General features: G+C 34.6%; 1 protein-coding gene across 1 annotated transcript in view; it reads left to right on the top strand.

The window, feature by feature from the left end:
- TUSC3 (tumor suppressor candidate 3) overlaps window positions 1–25,408 on the top strand; it is a 218,477-nt gene that overhangs the window by 152,891 nt on the left and 40,178 nt on the right. Inside the window, exons 7-9 of the mRNA XM_022571105.2 lie at window positions 8,176–8,239; window positions 19,315–19,389; window positions 23,144–23,234. Of these exons, the coding sequence (XP_022426813.2) occupies window positions 8,176–8,239; window positions 19,315–19,389; window positions 23,144–23,234 (230 nt within the window). The remainder of the gene's footprint in view (window positions 1–8,175; window positions 8,240–19,314; window positions 19,390–23,143; window positions 23,235–25,408) is intronic.

Here is a 25,408-nt window from a genome sequence, read left to right as displayed (position 1 = left end):
AATGTTATAGACAGTAAGTATTATAATAGTTTACGAGCATTAGCTGTTTATTAATTAATTATTAAATTTTATTACAAGAGGTAGAATTTGAGTTGGCATTAAATCACGCTGAATTTTGGTTATCCAGTAAGAATAAAGATCATTTCTTGATATGGGTCAGGGAAAAAAAAAAATGGAACAGCCTTAAGAACCCATATAGAGGTGAAAATGAGGATAAGATGTTTGGGGGCCATAATTTTTTTTTTCACTGAGGTGTAATCTTTTTTAATAGATATAGTGTGAGAATAAATGGACTTAATGTGGCATCCCAATCATGTCTACCTCCATACCCCTTCCCAGTAAGATTAAACTCCTTCCCATCCTCTGTTAATTTCCTTGTCACAGTCTACCTGATTAAAATCCTCTCCCAGTGTTCCTAATTTACCTCAACATAATCTCCATCGAAATACCCTGTTTACAGTTAACCATCTTTGGAGTCTTTTCCTTCCATTTCACCCTACAGTAATTTTCACCTTTTATATTTCTCTAGAATTCACTGAACACATAGCTAAACTGATAGCCAAAATTATAGTCCTTACTAAATACCATGTAATTTAGTAGCTAATTTTATTAACTTCTGATCTGTTCAATCCTATAGCAGTCCTCAGTAAGAAAGATTCTATTATTATCCCCATTTACAAAGGAGGCAACTCAAGCCCAGACTCAAATCTTGGTCTACTAATTCTAGAGTGTTTTAAGTACACTGCCCTCATTTTATCTATATGGTTAGAGATCTCTTTATGCAAATGTTACTGTGTTTCCTTTTGAGCAAAAACACCACATTTTATATTTACTTGTTTTCTCATTTTATGGAATACAGTATCTCTTTTAAGTACTGAGTAGACAGTTGCTGGCTTGATTTCTTAATTGGTTGATTCAAAAGTGTTTGACTTAATTGCCAAGGGCTTTGGCCTCTAAGCAATTTTAAATTTTCAAAGCTTTGTGGGCAGTAGACTGATGAAAGTGGTGATTTTTGAAGATTTAGCTAGAAGTGAGAGATTGGAGTGTAAAGATTAGAGCATCTGTAATCCAAGCATGATATAATAAACATTCAGACACAATCAGTTGTGTCAAGGTAACAGAAAAATGGCAAATGTAGAATAGGAAGTGTTCACTGGCTCTATGATTGATGCAGACATAAATGCTAAAGTTGAAACTTGGTCATTAGAAGAATGGTTGCATTATTGACAGGAGCATAGAAGTCTAGCAAGTCTGGCAAAGATAATTTATTTTGTGTGGAGAATACTGACATTTGTTTGAAAAAATTTTGGTTTTAGAGTGTTAGGACATTCAAGTGGGATATTCAAGTAGATATATCCAATTAGTAGTTACTCCATAAAATGTGACACTATAGACCTGTCTGAGAAGGAGTCTTTCATACAAAAGAGCTATTGAATTTAAGAGTATGAATCATCCAAAGGAGAAAATGTGAAAAGAGAATAGAACGTCATGGACAAATAATGTAACTTTTCTGTATTTCAATTATAGAGTCCTTACTAATTAAAGTACATGTTACCATTTTTAATGACCCCTTTATTTTAATAAACCCATGAATACCTAGATTTTGTTTTAGATTCATGTATTACCAATTGAATGTAAATGTTCTATATATTAGTATAAATACTGGAATATATATATTTACTATGAATTTGAACTTTGAAATAACTAAATTTTTACTATACATTATATCTGTTATAAAGTTTTGATCTCCTTTTGCGTAAGAACACACAGCAAACAAGAAATGCTGTTGTTCTTCCTTCAAAATATATCCAGGGTCAGATCACTTGTTATCACCTACCATCAACCTGCTTTACACTACCAGCATCTTCTGTCTGGATTACTGTAGTAACCTCCATCTCATCTCTTTGCTTTTATCCTTGCTCCATTATACTCTATTCTCAGCATAGCTCACGTTACTCTTCTGCTCAAAACTTACCTATTAAGGCTTCCCATGTGACTCAGAGTAAAATCTAAGGCCTCACCAATACACTGACCTTTCTGGTCCCTGAACACATTTCTACCTTAAGGCCTTTGCGCCAGCCATGATTTCCCTTTGCCTGGTGTGTGTTGTGCTTCCCTCAAAATCACTATCACTAATACTGTATACAATTAATTTTATATTATTTATATATACATATGTGTATTATGTACTTATGTTGTTTTTTTGTCTTTCTCTGGCTCTCTCCCCAACACACACGTGTGCACAAACACTAGACTGTAAACCCCATGAGGCCAGGGATATTTGCTCTGTTCACTCTTATCTCAAGTGCCTAAAAACGTACCTATCACATATTAGACATTCAATAAATACCAGTTGAATAAATAAATATAACAACAGCCAACACTTAATGAAGGCTTACTTCATGTCATACTTTTCTAAAGCTTTAAATTATTATAGCATCCTTGCTTTACTGATACGGAAACTGAACCACAGGTCGGTTAAGTAACACGCCCCATCTCACACCGCTAGCAGCCTGGTTTCTAGCCAGAGTTCCCAACCATCACTGTGGTACTTCTGTTGAAGATGATCGCTGTGTTTGGTGCTATAAAGTTTTTATGGAAGAACCAGAAGTTGTATATTAGCCTCTACATGCAAAATACTTCTCATATACCTGGATTCACATTGTTAGTATACAATGATTAAATATACAGATGAATGCCATTACTCTGAAGCCTTGAAATATTAAGCTTAAAGAAATAGGGAATCACACCAAGAATTTGATGTCTCATTTGCCAGATGAGCAGGCTCAACCAGTTGCATCCATCATTAGTTAAAGCCAATCTCAAGGCCTGCAGAGCCGTGGTACTGTCAACAGTGTTATATGGATCTAATCTCTGAATCCTTATCAGCATCATTTTCATTTTTTAGACAGGTTTCATTTATCATACCATTGTGCTATATTTCACATCAAATGTCAAGATAAAGTCTCTGATGTCAAAGACATAGAGGCAGAGATTTTCCAGGCTTGCTCATCAGAATGCAGTGATCCTGGACATTCGGAGAAAATGGATGACACTGGACTTTTAAAGCAGTTGGCATTAGGTGAACTTTAGAGCGAGTATCATTCTTAAGACAATATAAGAGAAGTTTCAAGGACTAAAGCTATCCGAAGAATTGGACTAGAAAAACTGTCATAGCAGGTAGTCCAGCATGACTGGGACCCAGACTGAGCAGTGTTTTACTCATGTTTCAATCAGTGAGGCAGTGACAGGAAAAAGTACCAAGTACAAACAGTGATCAAAGGATGATCTAATAGATATGCTAAAAGATTCATAATTAAGGAAAAATTGCCTAGCCACCCAGGGTACTTTCATCCATGTGAAGATGCTTCCATATATAGGATTATCAAAGATTATCATGGAGCACTAAGAGTGAAAATGTGAATGTCCATTTTCACAGATAAGCCAAAAAAGAGGAAAAATATAAGAGACTATGCTTCAAAAGACAGTGGTCCTTTTCTTGTTTATTTTTTGTTTAAATGCATTTTATAGATTTTTCTTGATAATACCATCTTTTTATCACCTAGTAGCCCCATAAGTAACAAAAAATGATCTGTACCAGGGAAATGAATTAAAGAGAGGTTAAATGGCTTTCCTGGGGAAAAACATTTATTTGCAAAGCTAGAATAGGGCAAAAGAGAAACTCTGTTCCTGATGCATTTCTTACACCAATCACAGATGATGCAAAATATTCAGTGATATGAAATGAGTGATTTTATTTTTAACACAGAATCATGTAAATTTTAAGCTACATTAGTTGTTTTGTTATTGTTCTTGAATTTTAGATTACATTTACAATAATGACATGAGAATAGTAATGTTCCTTGATGGTTGATTTTTTTCCCAAAGATAAAAAGGAAAAAAGCCCACATATTTTTTTTAAATTATACTTTTCATATATATCTGATATGACAGAGTTACCAAAACTTTTGCATTGTAGATTTACATATTCAGTTCATCTCACATCAAAAGCTGTTCTGTTGGATTTTAAATGAAGAATATAACATAACTTTTCATTTTGAACTTACTACTTTAGTTACCAAAAAAATTCTATGAGTAATTATACTGTGCATTTCAAATTTTCTTTCATTAGTGAATAAAAGAAAATCTATAATAAGGCTAGAAATGTGTTCTCAGGAAAATATTAATTACTAAAATTGCTTAGAAGCTGAGTCATAGGGCCTTTTAAGTTTTTGCCGTACACTTGGAAGAAACTTAGTCTTACTGCATTGTCACATTTTTTACCTCTCAACATTTTGAAAGCACAGTGAATATGAGAAGCTCTCTCATCAGTCATATTATCAGTTTTGTTCAAAAAGAAAAGGTGCTTCTCCAAACATAGTTTATCCCCAGTAGCTGTCTTACTAGTGTCTGGGGCTTAGGGTTGTTTTGTAGTATCTGCAGTCTTCCAGCTCTGCACTCTGTGTTCTCATTGGCTGACCTTCTAGGGAGGGCCAATTATAATGAACTATTTCAGCATATTCTGCTGAGGATTTCCTTAGTGTCGATTGGAGCTTTTTGTTCTTGGTGTTCTGTTTCGTTACTTTTTCTCCCCCTCCCCTCCCCCCTTTACAATATGTGAACTACCAGTCTTATTGGCACTGTAATTCAGGTCAAGCTCATAAAGACAGCCATTTCTTCACTGTACTAGCAGGGCTGACAACTTTTTGTAGAGAAGGGTTTGATTAAGACCAATCATACCCTTCCTAGCCTGGGGAAATCAAACACAGTGGCATTCTTGGCCACCAGGATATAGATAATACCTATTTATATCTCTTAGGTAAATCCAGGAGGACTTCGCCTAGCTATTGTATGATCTATATCACATCTGCCATTTGGTGTAGCAGCCTAGCAAGAACTAGTGCTACCTCAGAGAAGTTTATGTAGTTTGATGAATAAAAAGAGGACCCCTAAGGAAAGGGCTAGGAATATGTAACTGTCAAGAAATGGAGAACTCTTTTATTAGGATGTCAGAGTGCTAAGTACCTCGGGATTTCCACTCGTTTTGTGCACCAGCAGGTGACCCGGATACTTCCATTTGCCAGCAGAAGCCCACCTGCCTGCCCATCTGCCTACCTGCCTGCTCTCACACTTTGTTTTTACTATAAGACTCAAGTAATTGGTTCCATCTTAAGCAAGATTATAGTGTCATACAGTGGGAAGATCACAGAATGCCTTTAAGTACTTCTATTAAATTTAACACTAAATAAATAAGATAGTATGTCTTAATAGTTCAAAAGAATCTCTTCCTGGATGTTAGTATTCTCAGAAAGAAACTGAGAAGGAAATAATAAAGATGATTTCATTTTAGTTCTGGGTACCTGGGCATACCAAGGAGACTCAGGCCTAGGGTGTCATTACTGCATTCCTACTAACTAATATATCTTAAAATAGTATCTTCTTTATTTAGAGTTACATGGTTAAAAAAAAAAAGGATTGATTCTATCATATATAGAAAACGGATCCCTCATTGTCTATAGGCTTTGATCAGGAAAGCAGTGGCTCTTCTACTGGCAAATCTTAAATAGGCAAGATTAACTTTTTTTTCTTTCTTTTTAAAAAGACTTTATGTTTTTAAGATCAGTTTTAGGTTTACAACAAAATTGAGAGGAAGGTACTGAGATTGCTTATATATCCCCTGACCTCACACATTTATAGTCTCTCCCATTATCAATATCACTCACCAAAATGGTTTTGTTTTTTTTGTTTGTTTGTTTGTTTTTTTACCAAGGACAAACCTACACTGACACATCATAAGCACACAAAGTGTATAGTTTACCTTAGAGTTCACTCTTGCTGGTGTACATTCTATGGGTGGAAACTTAGATTACTGATTTCAGCTCTTTCTTCTTTTCTAATATATGCATTCAATGCTATGAATATCCCCCAAGCACTGTTTTCATTACATTCCACAATTTTGATAAGTTGTTTTTCATTTTCATTTAGTCGAAATATTTTTAAATGTCTCTTGAGATTTCTTCTTTAACCCATTTGTTATTTAGAAGTGTTTTTTTGTGTGTGTGTGGGAGGGATGAGAATTAATTACTTAAACTTAAAGACATAAGTTTATTTAAGAGCAATGAGGGAACTCTTTTGACTTCTTGGAAGTGTTGCCAAAGAAAATACAGGATTTTCATCCTACATTCTGATTTTATGTTGATAATAAATCATCATGTTTTCTTCTTTTTGCTATTGCAGTACTTCTGTTGCAAAGAATGAGAGTCATATGCTAGCCGAGTGAGAGATTATCACTTAAATATTTTCTTAAATTTCAAGTGTCTGCTCTTCTTGTACTGGGAGATAGTAAATAAGGGACTGAAAAAAGCTGAAAGGATTCACACAGGTAATTTTTCATGACGTATGCAAGAAGGGGGAAAGAAAATGAGCAAATAAAATTTCATAACTAATTTGAGTCAAACTGCATGAAAAGACTGGACAGAAAGAATTCATGTAGATGGTAAATTATAATCACAACAGCATTTCCTTTAGCTGTTGACAAGCTCTTGGTTCATTCTGTAATCATGTACTTTAAAAATGAAAGAAGGGACCAAAAGTGCTTTTGTGGATTTGACCTTGAACTGAAACTGTCATTTGGGTGACAGCAGGCATTATCAAACCTTAGTCTTCATTTGCCATTTTCTTGGTGTCATAAATGCTTCTTTTTAAATAAGTTACATTTTTTTCAGTGATCAGAATTCAGAATCACATCTCTCTGGGATTGGTGTGAGCACTTTTTTTTTTTCTTGTAAGGAACTTATGCCAAAGCATACCTACTTTGTTACAGTTATTAGAATTAAATGATATTGCATGTAGAGCTTGTGTTAAACACAATGAGTGCTTGATAAATGGTAGTTGTTATTAGCACTTGGTATGGTTGTATTTGTTATTATCTATGCTGTTACAGTTATTAGAATAATAAAACCTTCATTTCTTAGTTCTGAAGATCTTAGTTTCTAATCAGATGAAGTAGTGTCAAGCACATGGCTTATAGTATTTTATTTGTCTTGCTACACTACTGTCATTGATTGGTAAATATTTAATAGAATAAAAAGAAAACACACATAATAGGATTCCTCAGAAGCTATAATGTGAATAAACCAGAAACGGCTATTTTTTAGTCAGTTTGCTTGAAGCTGTGATTTAAAAATATATCCAGACACAACTTTGGATGGGGCAGCTGCACTACAAATGACTAAGAAATTAGAGATGGAAACAAAGACAGTTTAGATCAGAGTATCAAGAGTAGCCTTTGCACGGAAATACCAAGACAGAATTGATGACAATATACACAAGACTGTATATGCTTCCACAAGATCGTAGGAATCATCTAATCCAGTTCCTAGTTTTCTGGATGAGGGGATATTGAATATCTGAGAGATTTGGTGACATGCCCAGGGTTGAGGACAAGATGGAATAACTTTCTGACTCCTAGTTAAATACTCTTTCCATTAAAGCAGAAATACTGTGGGAATCAGCAAAATACCCTGGATGGAGATTTTTGTCAAATTTCTATAACTGACTGGTATCAACTAATAGAGTTCTTACTAGGTATAGGACACTGTACATTTCTCAATGGGGTTAAACGATTATAGTAATTATATTTTGAAAAAAATCAGTTGAAATTCTCTAATAAAATGAATGCATTGATAAAGCTATCTCCTTATTTTTAAAACTTTGATAATGTGGAAAAGAGTCATATAACTTTTGATAGGTCATTTTCTACTTACTTTGAAGGATGGAGAGTCATTAGACTTAGTTGCTCTAATTTGTACCTTATGCTTATATTAAGTACATTTTACAGTAACTCTGGAAGAATCATTACATTGTGCATATGTGTTTGTGGTAAAACCTTTTAACAAATTATATTAAGTTTACTTCTGATGTTAGGTTGCTTCCTACAGTTTACAGTTACATCAGCCAGCAACATTTTCATCTGTTATTTCTAGTTAACTATAATTACTGTATTCAAAAATAACTAATAATTATTTTATTCAAAAACTATAAATAAAGGCTTAATTTATAGATTCATCCATTGTTTATCTTCAAGGCATAAAACATACAATACAAAGAAAAAAATCTACCCAACATCTGCTTTTGCCCGGATTGTAATTTTCGCTTCTTTGTCTTGTTTTATAGAGCTACATCCATGGGAGCAGCCAGGCTCAATTCGTGGCAGAGTCACACATTATTCTGCTACTAAGTATCCTTTAAAACACAGATGGACTGAAAAGGACAAAGCAAAGCTGCATGCTATCAAATTGATTTTTTTCTAATATCAAGACTTTCAAGACATTAAATTTTAAACTTTACCATTTGACTAATTTTCTAATTCCTATGCTGATTATTTTTTCTTGCATTGTAATTTTTTAAATTCTGAATCATTAACAGACTAATTTTCTCTCTTTTTTTTTAACTGACTACTGAATTATGAAGAATAGCTTTTGCTCTGCATTGATTATCTCTGGCTAGAGTTTTTTGTGACGTTTGTATGGTTTTCCCCTTTAGGATCTTAATGGGGAGAAAAAAGTGTCCTATGATATAAAAAGCAGGATAAAAAAATTATCTTAGTACTGGTTCCCTTAAATATTATAGTAAGTGAGAAGAGGGAGATTTAGGATAATTCGACATCTTTTTGGAACATGGCAGACTAAATGTTATGAATCAGATAACAGTACAATTTATGGTTTAGAGGTAGAAGGGTAAAGAAGATAGCAGGATAGGAAAGAGGTAAGGTTCATGTCTAAAAACTAAATATTACTAGAATGAAGTAAGGTTACTTTTGGGGCAAAAGACTGTACTTTGGGGGAACGCTGACATTTGTGTGAGTCCTGTGGAAATATTTGTATGTTAAATTTAGTGTTGAAAGTGTTGAGTCATTATCGGGATTTAGAGTGTGCCTTATAGTGTCATTTATAAAATTTGATTACTCTCCTGGTTACTGAGATTCATATTCAAATGAAGCAGTCTAGACCAAATTTTCCAGTATTTGATGTAACCATAACTATTTAAACCTTTAAGGATTCTTAGGACTCACCTAGGCCAAAACTTTATTTTATAGCTAGGAAAACTAAAACCCACAAGATTTAATGGACTTGCCTTAGGTTGGAGGAAGAACTAGGATTAGAATTGTTTTGTTTTGTTTTTAATAGTCTACCGGTTGTACAGGTTTTATATATATTATTGTATTATTATTTATAGGATTTCATGAATAAGTGTCAGTCATGACATCTTGAAGTTTTAAATTTTATTCTGGGTGGAAAAGACTATCTTTTAATAGCATTAAAGCTTTGTATTTTATTACTTTGTTGTGCTATAACAGTGCACTCTTTAATCCACCTAGCAAATATGTATATGCCACCTTTAGTTCTCTTTTACTTGCATAATATGTTCTGGACAGTGCATCAGGTGCCAGGATACACTGAGACTTGTATTAATTATAGTGGAGGAAAGGAGTGGGAGGGTCTTAAAAGCACTCCCAATTCTCAAGAAACTCACAAACTTCCTCATTTGTAAAACCAGGTTTAGTAAACTAACCACACGGCACTTCTCTGTGGAATATGAGATAGCTAGCACAAAGAAACCATCTAGCACTCACTAAAGGCTTTGGTTTTTCCTGTTGTATTTTTTCCCATCTTTCTCACTCAAAACTTTGCTGGTCATAGATACCATACATAAACATTTACTGGTTGATTGTTTTAACATTTGGCAAAGGCGTAGATGACCAGAAACAAAACAAACAAAACAAAAACATAGTCCTATGGTATTTATCAGAACTCTGAAGGTTATACTGGGAACATAATGGATTAATTTTTCTGGAGTGTGATTCACTGAGCCCATTAATCATGTGTAATTAACAAGATAGTAAAATGATACATTTGGAAGATCTGACCTTGGAAATGAAGCTTTAAATGAGATTTTAAGACTCCATTTTCTATTAGAGGGGAACTAAACACTATCTTTTTGAAACTCACCAAACAACATCGACCATCTTCTTCCTCTGTATCAGTTCTCAACATTTTTATTCCTTTCATCCTTGGCTTCTCATACTTGAGTGCATTTCATGGAACTGTGCATATCTGTAACCCATTCCTTGCATTTACTTAATTACCTATGTGCTTTGTGGCTTCACAATTAAGAAGATACTATGATGAGTATTTTTTGCTCTAGTCTGTCTCAGATTGTTTACTTAAATGTAGGTATTTCCAATTCCATTCTCAAATTTTGTGATCTTGATAAGTTAACTACGTGGTTTCTCTTTTCCAGCTTTCATAGGATAAGAGATTAATACTTTCTGCACATTTAGAGGGAATTTAGGTGAGAAAATAAAATATTTGCAAATACATTTCTAGGAACATCTCATCCTTATTAAAAAAATTAAGGGTAATGCCATATTTGCTCTTAATTTATCTTTTAATTATATAAGTTAATTTATGAAGTAAAACACATTTGTGTTAAAACACAGTACAGTAATCCCCCCACAAGTCCATAGGAAATACGTTCCAAGACCACCCCCAGTGGATGCCTGAAACTGTGGATAGTACCGAACCCTACATATACTATATTTTTTCCTATACATACATACCTATGATAAAGGTTAATTTATACATCAGGCACAGTAAGAGAATATCCAAACTGCCAGCATCACTACTCTTGTGCTTTGAGGCCATTATTAAGTAAAAAGGGTCACTTGAACACAAGCACTGTGATCCCACGACAGTTTATCTGGTAACAAGATGGCTACTAAGTGACGAATGGGTAGTGAATGCAGCGTGGATACTCTGGACAAAGGGATGATTGACATCCGGGTGGGACAGGGCAGGAAGGTGTGAGATTGCATCATGCTACTCAGAATGACATTTAAATCTCAATTTAAAACTTACGAATTATTTTGGAATTCTCCATATGATGTTTTCGGACTGTGGGTAACTGAAACCACAGAAGAGAACCTCCAGAAAAGGGGGAATATGTACTGGAGGTAACTTTTTGGTTCTTATTTATATGGACTTTTTTTTTTCTTTTCTATCTGATTTCAATCCATGATGTGGCATTTTAGCAGTATACTTTATTCCAAACAGCCTATAAATACATCAGGAGTACCTAGCAAAAGGAATGAAAAGGTGTGTTGAGACCATCATTTCATTGTATGGCAGGAATTCCCCAAAGTTTCATTTCCTGGCTCACTGACATCAAGCTGAGATTTAGGATGCAAAGAAATTTCACAAACATTATGAAGTCTTCGATGTAGATTTTTTTTTTAACATCCTTATTGGAGTATAATTGCTTTAACAGTAATACACAGAATTAAAAGCCCCTATTTTCTTTCTGCTACTAGTAACTATTTGTTGCCTTATCGCTCCTGTTATTTTTATTTACAGATATCTATGAAAAGAGAAAATGTCTTTCAAAATAGTGGACTCATTAAAATTATCAGTAAAAGTTTAGTAGAAGCCAGTATCTAATAATTTCTTTTTTTATATATACTTTATGATTTTACTTTTCTTTGGCAGAGTCTACCGATATTGTTTAAACTTATCATGTAATTTTTTTGTAATTTGCATGTATATTTTTTCTCTTTAAACAACAACAACAAAAAAGGTAAATTCCAGGTGGTTGCTTTTTGTTTAGAGAACATTTATGCCTTTTGGTTTTCTCTTCCTAATTTAGTAAGCGAGATCATTAGATGCAATTGCTATATACAAAATTTTATTGAAAAGAAACCTAAGAAACAACAGATGGATTCATTTGCTATCATAGGTTACTGATTCACATTTAGTAAAAGTAAGATTTTTCTCCCTTTTAGTAGTGTTTTATTTCAGTACCTTATGGGGGGGGGGAGAACAGTCCTAAGTAGTCTTTGAGAGAAAACTATTTTAAAAAGGAATAAAAAAATGTTATGACGTTTTAATAAGGAATATACGAACTAAGACTAACTCATATAATCCTTTATATTTTTCCAAGTAAAATATTTTTTTAATTTTTAATTTAGTTATGTAATGAAAATATAAGGTATTTGCTGTTTGCAAGAAGGTAGACTGATAGAGAAATAATTTTAATCTGGTATGCCAGATCCTATAATCAGTGCTTGGAAGGAGCAACTTGATGCCTGCAGAAGTTGAACGGACTTTTCAGCTGGGTTTTGATACAGCAGAAAAAGGGTTTCTCCCCACGTGGAGAATGAGTGAGCGAGAATATTCCAGTGGAAGGTGCAACAGGTACAAAAACATAAAATGAGAGAGTATTCTCAAACTGTGAAGGGCAGATTGATGAAAGGTTAGTTGGCTGGATAATGAATATCTTCCCGTACCTTGCTAAGAAATTTCAATCACCAAGATACGTCATATGTGCTAGGTGAAACAAGACACATGAATGAGTTCCAGGATTGGCTTTACTGTCAAGTATACAAATTCTGACCTGTCCCTTAATTCTGCATATCCTCTAAGTTCTGTAATCTCAAGAAGATGACATGAGATTAGTGTCAATTAGAAGTAAAAGTTCTGAAATAAAAGGCAAAGGTTTTACTAGCAATAATAACAGTTTTAAAATATTTAAAAACATGTATTCTTACATGGTTCATATTTGCTTTTCCTATGAGAAAAATATTTGTTTTCCATTTATTATGAAAGAGTATGATTTTACTCTGATTTGTTTTCAATCTATGATAGCAAATATTTCTTTTATTTTAATGTGTTATATCCAAGGAGAAACATACTGTAGAAGAAAATTAGTGACGGATGCAAGTTGATATTTTAGATTTAGATAGAAGACCAAGTCTTCTATGATGTGCTGACTTTTTTCAGCATTTGTTTGCATTTATCTTTAAATTGACAATCCTGATTCTCTTCCTAGGAGCAACAGTAAACCCAACATCATGTGCAATTGAGATTGGATTATAATGTAATGCAAATGTATGTGTCACCAGTTCAGTAGGACGCTCATTGCCTCTGGGTTTTGTATATAATTTACACAAACAGCAACTTCTGTTTTATGTAGGATCATATCAATATTTTGACTTTTTTCGTGGTAAGAAGGTGATTGACAGGATAAAGAGAGAAACTGGGGAGTACACAGTAGTTGAGTGTATATTGCTATGATATTAATCAATGCAAATGTGCACAGTAATACATGAAGTAGAACAAGGGCGTGTGTGTGTGTGTGTGTGTGTGTGTGTGTGTGTGTGTGTAGGCATAGGCATTAACAATCTCAGAGCAATAGAAAAAGTCTCAGGAACATTATAATTTATCTAGTGTATATTTACATCTCTTTTATTCTCTTTTAATGTTGAGACTCTTTATAAGCATAGTCAAATGGTTACACCCATCAGTTTAATGACAGAAAAGCATCTGTTATTCCAGAGTCAGACACAGAATCTCTTAGAGATTTGTAGGACCTTTCGTTAGTCATTCAGCCTTCCACCCAATGAAGGAAGACCTACACATTAACTCTGACAGATAATCTTCAAGCTTATTCCTCTGTCTATAAATCAGTCCTTTATCTAAGAATGTTTATATTACCAATGTGATTTTTTCCCCGAAATGATAAGTATTATGTAGGCTCTCTTTTAGCCAAAACTGTTTTCAGTGATACAGTAGAATTTAAGCTAAATAATTCTCAATACTCAAAGTCCTTAAGTTTAAAAGTATCTTTAAATAAAAGAGGAGGGGTTGGCAAGTTTAAAGCCATTTTAGTTTAATTCATGTATCTTAATTACAGCCATCAAGTTTAAAGTAGGTTCACAGCTCATTCCTTGTTAAAGCCTAGAAAACTCACTTTTGCGGGAAACATTCTGAGTACAGACTCACACTTGGTTCCTGACCCTGCTGCTTTCTAATAAAATATTTTATCTTGGAGTTGTACATAACACCTGTATCTAGTAATCCCTTTGCTTTAAAATTCCTACTTCAAGATCATAACACAAGGGTTTACTAAGTTTTTCATTTCTTTATTTTCACATAAGAGCAAAGCTAACTTCCTCTCAGACATAATAGTTTATAGTATCTTTGGCATGGTCTTTTAGATCCTCTATAGCAAGGGTTGGCAAACTAGGACCAGCAAGGGCCAAATCCAGCCTGTCTTTTTTTTTTTTTTTTCTTTGCGGTACGGAGGCCTCTCACTGTTGTGGCCTCTCCCGATACGGAGAACAGGCTCCGGACGCACAGGCTCAGCAGCCATGGCTCACGGGCCTAGCCGCTCCGCGGCATGTGGGATCTTCCCGGACCGGGGCACGAACCCGTGTCCCCTGCATTGGCAGGCGGACTCTCAACTACTGCGCCACCAGGGAAGCCCCTGTCTACTATTTTTATAAATAAAGTTTTATTGGAACACAGCCACACCTTTTCATTTGTGTATCGTCTGTGATTACTTTGCACTACAATAGCAGAATTGAGTAGTAACAATACACCATACAGCTTGCATAGTCCAAAATATTTACTTTCTGGCCCTTTAGATAAAAAGTTTGCAAACTACTGCTATGTAGAATATGAATAGTAGAAAACAAAAACCCACAACAACCTCATTACCCCAAGACAGTTGCTTTCAACTTTTTATTATCTTTCTTTCCCTGCATTTCTCTTATTTATTTTTAAGGAGATGAGATTATATTGTTTTTGAACATTTTCACTTGACATAAAATTTTATGCTTACACATTATGTTAAAATAGATTTAGCTATTTTGTTCCTTTGCTTCTCCCTCATTATTTTCATCTAACCCTCTCATCATCCTTACTTAATTCCTTCTATGTTCTTTTGGTTTCCAACTTTTAGACACTAGCTTTGTGGCTTTGCACAAGTTATTTGGACCTCTCTGGTGGCTTCAGTTTCCTTATTTGTAAACCGAGGATAATAATGATCTTCCAGTATCTACATCAAAGAGTAGTTCAAAGAGTAGTTGGTACTGGGTAAGATAGTGAACAAAACAAAGTTCCTACCCTTTGGGGGCTAACATATGTAGTGACAGGACAGAGACAATAAGTAAATAAAAAAGATACGGAATCTAAAATTTCTTTAAAAAACAATGTTAATAGAGAAAAACAAAGCAGGAAAAAGTACAGAGTTCAAGGGAGGCTTCTCTGATGTCATTGGAGCAAAAACCTAAAGGAAGTGAGGGAGTGAGTTACATGGACATTGGGGGGAAAGAGTATTCAAGCAGTGGGGTAGCAGTTGCAAAGATCCTGAGGCAGAGGGGTTCCTCTTGTTGGCGGAATACCAAGGGCATAAGTCAGCGCAATCAAGGGCAGAGAAGTATAGGAAGTGGGTCAGGATATAAATCAGGTACAGCCTTGGTGTCATTTTGAGGTCTTTAGATCTTACTCAGAGTGAGATGGAAAGCTATTAGAGTGCTCTGAGGAGAAGAATGGCATTACCTGACTGACTTTAACGATGTATTAGAAAGTCCATACTATCTAAGGCAATCTACAGATTCAGTGCAATTCCTTTCAAAATACTAATGGCATTTTTTCACAGAACTAGAACAAATAATCCTAAAATTTGCATGGAACTGCAAAAGACCCTGATTAGCCAAAGCGACCTTGAGAAAGAATGACAAAGCTGGAGGTATCATGCTCCCTGATTTCAAACTATATTAAAAAGCTATGGTAATATCATAAAAACAGTATGGTATGAGCACAAAAACGGACACATAGATCAGTGGAACAGAGAGCCCAGAAATAAACCTGTGCACTTATGGTCAGTTAATCTACAAAGGAGGCAAGAATATACAATGGGGAAAAGACTACCCCTTTAATAAATGGTGTTGGGAAAACTGGACAGCTACATGCTAAAAATGAAACTGGACCACTTTTTCACACAATATACAAAAATAGATTCAAAATGGATTAAAAACCTGAAACTATAATACTCCTAGAAGAAAACATAGGGAGTATGCTCTTTGACATAGGTCTTAGTGTTAATTTTTTGGATCTGTCTCCTCAGGCAAGGGAAACAAAAGCAAACAAGTGGGACTACATCAAACTAAAAATCTTTTGCACATTGAAAAAAACCATCAACAAAATGAAAAGGTAGCCTACTGAATGGGAGAAGATATTTACAAATCACATATCCAATAAGGGGTTAATATCATAATAAACAAAGAACTCATACAACTCAGTATCAAAAAGCAAACAACCTAATTAAAAAATGGGCAGAGGACTTGAAGAGGACTTCCTCTTTTCTAAGGAAGACATATGATGGCCAACAGACACATGAAAAGATGCTCTACATCGCTAATCATCAAGAAACCGCAAATAAAATCCACAATAAGATACCACCTCACACCCATCAGAATGGCTATCATCAAGAAGTTAATAAATAAGTGTTGGCGAGGATGTGGAGAAAACAGAACCCTTGTGCACTGTTGGTGGGAATCTAATTTGGCACAGCCACTATGGAAAACAGTATGGAAGTGCCTCAAAAAAATTAAAAATAGAACCAGCATATGATTCAGCAATTTTACTTCTGGATATTTTATTTACCTGAAGAAAACAAAAACACTAATTCTGAAATATATATGCACCTGTGTTCATTGTAGCATTATTTACAATAAGCAAGACATGGAAGCAACCAAAGTGACCATCAATGGATGAATGGATAAAGAAGATATGGTGTGTGTGTGTATGTGTGTGTATACACACACACCATATATATATGTGCATATATATATGTATATATACACAATGACATATTACTCAACCATTAAATAAAAAGAAATCTTGCCATTTGCAACAACATGGATGGATCTGAAGAGTATCACACTAAGTGAAATAAGTCAGAGAAAGACAAATACCTTATGATCTCATTTGTATGCGGAATCTAAAAAACAAATGAACAAAACAGAACAAATCAAAAACAGACTCATAGATACAGAGAACAGGGTGGTTGCCAGAGGGCAGGTGGGTGATGGGTTGGGCAAAACAGGTGAAGGAGATTAGGAGGTACAAGCTTACAGTTTTAAAAACAGTCATGGGGATGTAATACACAACATAAGGAGTATGGTTGATAATATTGTAGTAATTTTGTACGGAGGGGATAGTTACTAGATTTACTGGTGGCAGTCATTTCCTAGTGTATTTAAATGTCCAGACACTATGTTGTATACCTGAAACTAACATAATATTGTATATTTCAATTAAGAAAAGATAGAGAATATTTCTAAGACTTAGGGGTAGGAATTAATTTCATAAGCAAGAAACAATAACCAAAGCTCATAAAAGAATAATAATTTTGACCATACTAAAACGCAAACCTTCTGCATAACTAAAAAATTTAGAAGACAAGTAGAAGAATCTATATGCAACACTTCAATCAATTCATATCCAGAAAAAAGTGAAGCATTTTCTAAGTTAATAAGAAAAGGCAAGTATGCTTATAGAAAAATGGACAAATAAGCACTATACAAAAGATTAAACAGAAAAGAATTAACATATCAAAAGATACTCAGACTCACTATTGATACAGATCCCCACTCAACAATTTGATAAAATCAATAGTTCAGCAATACCAACATAACGTTTCTTCGGCAACGTTAAGAAAAATGGAAACTCTTAACACTACTTGTTTTACAGAATATGATCATACCTAGTAAATTTGAAAATACACATATCAGCCTCTGAAAAACTCTACCTCTAGGTGTAGACCCTAGAAAAATATTACACGTGTACATGTAAAAAGACAGTCTTTGTAGGAGTATTTGAAATAGCAAACATTTGGAAACAAATGCCCATCAGTAAGATGAGGCAATAACGTGGTACACTCTTATGAAAATCTTACACTTTTGTAACAACATTGTTTGAATTTGTGCGAAGTTCAAAAGCAATCAGATGAGCAGCATGTAGGTCACATAGTTTACATCATAATAATGCAGCAATTTACAGAGAGACAGTAGTAAAAATAACACATATGAAGATATATTAACAGGGATATGTTACACTTGAGTGACCATAGTTAATATCCAATAAAATATAATTTGCTTAATAAAATCTCGCTAAGTGCATATTTATGTCTATGTGTACTAATAATACACACACACATATATTATGTACACATGGGTGTTCATGTATTGTTTTACCCTGAGAATATTGAATATATGGCTTTACTCTCATTAAAATTTTAAAGCATTTAATTTTTAAAACTTGTTTTCCCCAGAAATAAAAATAGTGTGATTTTCCCCAGTTTTATAAAGGAATTCTGGAAGCTACTGAGCAGATGGTGTCATAAAAGAAATATTTGTTTCGTTTATATTATCTATATAAAATCATTTTTAAGTGTCATTTATATTTTGAATATTTATAAAAAATGTTTCTGTGATAGTTAAAATAATCCAGAACTCTATGAATTTTCAGTAGATCAAATATGTACATAAATGTATAGATTAGCATTTTACATGAATATAAAAGGGTGTTGGCAAAAAAAGATGAAAGGAGAACCCTAATTTAATTCCTTATTAAGGATCTACATCAGTCCTATCAGTCTGCTCCAGAGAACTAAGTTAGGCAGTCGAAATTCCCTGTGTATCAGCCGTTTGAGTGGTACAAGCTTTTAATTTTTCGATCATTATTGACAACCTCCTATGACTCTGGACTCGAGGGAGTTTATATCAGTAAATTGTCCAAAACACCTTAAGAATAATGAATCCTTAAAGTCCACAAACTAACATACTGCTAGTGCAAAACATTCATTCTGTTACCTTGTCCTTTCAGGCCATGACGACATGATTGAAACACAAAGAACTTAGTAATTATCTAAATTTCAGAGGTTTTCAAACTGTGTTATTGTGGATTTCCTAAAAGTTTAGTGGTATACATGTGTGTCGGGCAGGGAGATGGTATTGCATGGGGCTGGTAGTGGCTTTTTCTCTTGGATGCATTATGCGTCCAACAGAGGTTGGTTGGTTGGACCCATGCTGAATATATTCTAATTTTCTATGATTGCCAATAAATTGTCATTCTAATTGTAACTGGTGTATACCTTTATGTATAATGTGAAATATCATTGGTTTTGAGAGTTTATAATTCATATGCACTATGAAAGTTCTGGAATTTAAGGGCATTTAGAATTAGACCTTTAAAATCTCAAAGTTTCAGGTTATACAGTCTAAAAATTAAGGCATATTTAAATACACAAAGAGCAGTAATCTTATGTTATATAAAGAGAATAAATTGCATTTACCTCTGTGTGCGTTTGTAATTTAATCATTCTGGGACAGAACACATTGTGTTCAGATCCAGAAAAATTAATAGATTTTATTTGCATCTATTTCTACTGTTTCCTTGACAACTACTATAGATGCTGCTATCACCATGGGGATGGTTCTTCTAAATGAAGCGGCAACATCCAAAGGCGATGTTGGAAAAAGACGGAGTAAGTCTCTGTGTTGGTATTTTTCTAAGTTTGTTTTAGTCTTAAGCTTCATTTAAATCAAATGGGAAATAGATAAAAGTCCTTTGTAAATGAACTTCCAAAGAAATGGTCTGGGTTGAAGACAGTTGTGGTGTTCCTTACTTTTTTCTGTTTCTTGGATGTGTGTGTGGCAAATACTTAAAAATACATTTCTTCCAAAATGGGACTGGGTGATTTTCTGTGGAAATGGATATAAAGAAGAGCTCTTATTCACCCTTGGTTGGGGTGCTCTGACGCATCTCTGCTGAAGCTGTAGTCTCTGTAGTCATGTCCACCCTACAGGAAGAGGTGGAAAATTCTGTGGGCAGAGTCTTCAGAGGTTTTACTGGCTAATGATATGTTTCCCTGTGCCACAAGAATCAGGTATGCATTCAAGAACTGACTCAGAGAGAGAAGTTTTTGCATAGGTCTTGTACCCTGAAATACTATACTTCCGATTACCTCCAAAACCTCCTTTTAGCAACATTTAGAAAGAGGGCATTTCGTGATACCATGTTTTCCAGTGTCTTTGCCTTTTCCATTTTTATTCCAAGATTTACAACTCTACCAAGTTCCAGCACTATGTCTTAACAAGGTGACTACATTTTATCCTTTGACAGAACTGTTCCTCGAAGGGAGTTGTAGAAAAAGAATACATGTTTATAAAGTAACATATTTTTGTCAGGAAAAGGGAAAAAACACATGGGAAAAATCTTCTGCCCTGAGGAGCAGAGGTTAGGAAAGGACAGACAGCCTTACATTCAGTATTTCCCGCCACAGATCTTTCTTTAATTAATATAAAGTCCCCATGTGAGCTTACGGTTATGCTTCCAGAAACCTATAATTAAGATTTTTCTCAATATGCTTTGCATTTCTGAACCCTTTTTAAAACCCAGATTGTATGTGTGAGGAACACAGGCATCTGGAAAAGACTCATTATTTATTAAGAAGTTTAAAATAAAATCCAGACTTATTTTTTATGGGAATTTTAGTTATGGTGACATGTATGTAAATCAGTCATAGTGATTTCTAAATATAATTCTTAGGTATCTTAAGTGTTGAAATGTTTTGGATGTAACAGACACTTTAGTCTACCCTCTGTTTTCCCATGATGCCATCTATACACTGTTAGAAAGAAACTACACAAGCGATGAACGCATTACTTTCTTTAGTTAATCATTGCTCAGAACATCATTTTATGATTTATGTTTTGAATAAAGAATGTGACGTTCTTGGGACTGGCAAGTAATATTTATAAGGACAAATTCTTATGTGTTTATATATTTATCATGTATCCTTCATATTAAAATAGTAAGAAATATGTAATTTTTTAATTGCAGGTCTATAATTATACATATATAAATAATCACTCCAGCCCCCACCCACTGCCAGTTTATTTGTGTGTCTGTGTGTGTGTGTGTGAGAGTGTGTGTGTGTGCGTGTGTGTGCGTGGGGGGGCGAGAGACAGACAGAAGGGGTGGAGAATGGGAAATATATTTTTTAAATTATCCCTTTTGACTCCAGTGTGATTTTTATTTTTTTTATTTTTTTTTTTTTTTGCGGTACACGGGCCTCTCACTGTTGTGGCCTCTCCCGTTGCGGAGCACAGGCTCCGGACGCGCAGGCTCAGCGGCCATGGCTCACGGGCCCAGCCGCTCCGCGGCATGTGGGATCTTCCCAGACCGGAGCACGAGCCCGCGTTCCCTGCATTGGCAGGCGGACTCTCAACCACTGCGCCACCAGGGAAGCCCTGATTTTTATTTTTGATATAATACAAGTACTGTGATTATTATTGCCCAGGTCAGAATGCGTCTGTGTCGTCACAGCATTTTCTTCTCACAAGTATGTTATCTCGTATGGGCTGCAGTGGTTTGTTGGGTCATTACTGACTCCTGTCTCGGGTCCTCTCCCCCACGTGCGAGTACTTGAGTAGCATCATTTTGTTCCACTGCATAGAATCAAGTAATATACCCTGTCTTACTTGATCACGTTTTGAGGCTTATTTCCCATCAAACACAATCAGATGAGGCTACCGAAAGCGGCAAAGGGAGTGAAAAAGTGTTTTACTCAGCTTCTGGAGAAAAAGACAGAGGAAAGGAAGAAGTATTTGGTAATGCCAAATGTAGGAAGTAGAAAGTAAAGCATCATGTCATTAATTCTGGGTTTACTAAGATTATTGTAAGCACAGTTGCTATGTCTAGTGGCTAGTGTCTGTCATACTTGGACATTCCACAATCTAAGGAAAAAAAGGTGTTTTTCATTTCTGCGGTATTCAGCAACTGTTTTTGCTTTGCTTTCTGCCAATATTCATTTGAAGTTCACCTTCATGAGTGTTACCTGAAATGAAATGCCACAGAGGCTGCAGCTCAATGCTATTAAGCACTTAGGACTTTTCGCAATTTGTTCTCAAAACTGAGAGAATGGTATCCTACAGAGTTGAAAGAAAACTGACAGATTTCTAGACCATGTTTCAACAATGCCATACCTTATCTACTCCCTGATTTCCAGGATTGTAATTAAACCTGGTCTAATTTATATGCTAGAATAATTTAAAAATCGTATTTCATCACTATAGCAGCATATAGAACCGTTTAATCTTCCTTGTTTCCGTCTGTCTTAGTGTGTTTAATCTCTTTTGTCTTCCCCTTTCTTTTATAATTAATTATATTAGATATTTCAGTGTTTTTAAAGAATTCCCTGAAACTAACGAAAGGATACAAGTATCGCACAAATGTTTTATTCTTAAGAAACGGTTAGCTATTTCTTATTAAGAGAACTAATTTCTACTTATTTACAGAACAGATTTAAATAAATTTCTATTTCTCTAAATATACCTGTTTTCTTTTATTCTAAACATACCTGCATTTAATTGGCTCAGATTTTTAAGCATTTATGTTTTGTTTATTTTACTAATAGCAATGTATCTTATTTAATTAAAATCCAATATATGTATTTGCATACATTTTTATTATGTATATTATATATATTTGATTAGTCATCTACTTTAGAGTAAAATCTTCCTAACCATAACAGAAAGGAAAAGAAATTTCCCTGTTGTCAACTTGCCTTAGACAAAGTGACACTGAAAACCTAGACCACAGCCTAAGCACATTCTTCTGTAAAATACACCGTGTGTTCCTTTGTAAAACAAACAGACAGTAGGGGGATTCCCTCCTGCTTTGACTGTCACAGAGTTCGCATTTTCTCACTCCCCAAGCTTTTGTTCCTAGCCTTCAGTGCGCTGGGACGAACTGTTATTTGTAAGGAACAGGCTTTTACTGAGGCAATAATCTAGCCAATAACCTAAAATTACATTTCTCTGTAAACATTCCATGGCATCTGAAAATAAAATTATATTGCACATCCTAATAATGCAAATGTCTCTGCTAATATAGCCAGTACTTCACAATGCAGGGGCTGATAATCTTGTTTGCGGTTTATCACATGTTTTGTTGTGTTTTGTTTTGATCCCTCTGGGGGCATTTTAGTACTTGTAGGAATTCTGTAAGAGAAGAAAACCACCAGAAGACTTAGATCACTTTTGTTGTTTTCATACCCCAAATAGTACATTTTCATTGAGAAGAATGTGGAAAATAATGATTATCTGGTTTGTTGTACCTGTGTGTGCCATGAACTGTTACATGTAAGTATACTGTGATTAACTGAATGCATTTAAAAAATATAAACATTTGGGTTGTGTGTGTCTAGACCAATGGAGTTTTCTGTCTCTTTCTAGTCATTTGTCTAGTGGGATTAGGCCTGGTGGTCTTCTTCTTCAGTTTTCTACTTTCAATATTTCGTTCCAAGTACCACGGCTACCCTTACAGGTAATATCATTATACTAATGTGACTGTTTTCATTTTTAACTAATAGAATAAATAGAATTTCATTGGTTATATTTAAGGATTAATATAAAGTAGCTAACTTATTTGCCAAGTGACTTTAAACTCTGTTAAGCAAGTTTTTGAGCACCTGCCATGTGTTCTGCATAGACCATATGAAGGAGATATAAGGCATGGTTCCTGCTGCCTAGCATAGCATAGTTTTATTTTAGAGATACATGTTATATGCATATTACATATGTACATAAACAGATAACAAAATGTTTTAAATTTTGTGGAATTTATCAAAATTTCTTCTTGTCTTGGTTTGCCTGTCCATCATGATTTTTACTTCATTTGCAAAATTTTTTTCTCATAAAAGCTACCATTCAGTGTCCAGTAAATTGCATCTTTTGAATTCTGCAAAGTTTTAGCTTTTTTTCCAATAAAAGCAAACTTGAAAGGGAAAATTAAATGATAAAATAATGTCTGGTCACTGGAAGTTATATAATGAATATCTCCTAAGATTTTTACCAACATATTTTCATAATTGGGGATGAAAAGATGTTGAAAATTCATTCCAAAATGGTGTTATTATAACCAAACTATACTTTTCACTAAAGCAAAATACAGCTGATGTGCCAGATTAGAGTTGTCCAGGTCATGAATTAGGCAGATTCATTTCTTGACCACATTCCTCCCTCAGCTTCTCTCAGAGGAATAAATATTCCACTTTCTCTTTCTCTGGGGAGTCCTTCTAATAACCCTTCCTTCTCTCTAATTAATAAGTAAAGGTTCTGTATTTCTCAGATTTTGAAAACTCTTTTCTGTTGAGATAGTAGAACTAATGATATATTGATAGAAAATAAAATCTCATACCTTACATCCCTTTTGCATGTGAACTGAGCAATTATATTAAGAGGATGTTTCTACATAGGTGATGGCAGCAATGTATAGCTTTTTCTGGGGCACAGAACTATTCCCGTGACAGAGATCTGATTATGGGCTTACAATGAAGAGTAAGACGCTTCAGCCCTACCTCTCTGTTTTCTCATACAGACAGAGGCACATTTCCAATCTCTTCTTCTCACACCCATTAAAAATAAATGTACTAAAGGAGTGGAAGAAATGTGAGTATCAGATCTGAGCTGTGAGGCCATCTACCTTTAATCCTGCCTGCAGCGTAAGTGAATTTTTAAAAAACATTAGTTCTGAGGGCAAGAAGAGTAATAAGAAAGGCAATTAAAGCCTCCAGTTTCTTGATTTTATTCTTGACATTGGCTATCTAATTTTGGTTTTGAAAATGTGAAGTCAGACTAATCAAATCTCAGATTAAGTAACGCCCAGGAAAGATGAAGTTTATGTTCTTTTTCCCCCCTGCCCTACGGTTGAGAATCACGGTTCTGTATGACTGGAGTCTTAGTTTGACTTGCATGTTTTCTGTTGATGGAATTTGTAGAAGAGTATTTCTATTTTTCTTAAGTTTTTATTCAGGGTGTCAAAAACAGTTAAATTAACTCATTTCAGCCTACAGCATTTACAGTGTCCATAAAAGGTGTCTACTTTAATAAAAGGTGAAGTATAGTAAGGAATGTTGTGCGATTCTTAAAACCTATTTAGTTGACGGTCAGAAAATAGGGGAAGGTAAAGAGCAAATTCCAGCTTTCCTTATACATCAGAGCATCAAAATCTAACAAGAATATCATCCCCTATCTATATTTTCCTAGTCATTATATTGCTATGTTAGAACAAGTAAAGTTGTTTTTCTCGTTCCATAGAATAATGTTACATTTGACAGAACTATTTTGTTATGATATGAAGAGTTTAAGTTTGTCCTTTTTTCCCAAAAAGTAATTGTCATTTAGTAGTATAAATCTCTAATCCTCTGATTCTTTACCAGGAGTGGACATGTAAATCACCTGGGAAGCTTTTCAAAATACATATTCCAGGCCTCACCCTAGATATTCATAGTGAGCATTTCTGAACCAGAGTATATGCTTATTTCTTTATGAGTGTGGCATCAACCATTCTTATTGTGTCACAGTCACACTCCCTTTCCAAGGGCCCACCAGGCTAAACAAGGACTGGGCTTGCCGTTAGCTGGCCTCACGGGGCTGGAAGTGGAGATGTAAGGAGTCAGATGGAAATCACGCCCAAGAGTGGTTTGTGAATATGAAATT

Source organism: Delphinapterus leucas, chromosome 21 (assembly GCF_059928025.1).
Source record: "Delphinapterus leucas isolate spDelLeu-1000000601 "Yukka" chromosome 21, BTC_Dleu_Yukka2, whole genome shotgun sequence".
NCBI lineage: Eukaryota > Metazoa > Chordata > Mammalia > Artiodactyla > Monodontidae > Delphinapterus > Delphinapterus leucas.
The sequence above is the reverse complement of the archived record's forward strand: the minus strand, read 5'-3'. Positions and strand labels throughout refer to the sequence as shown.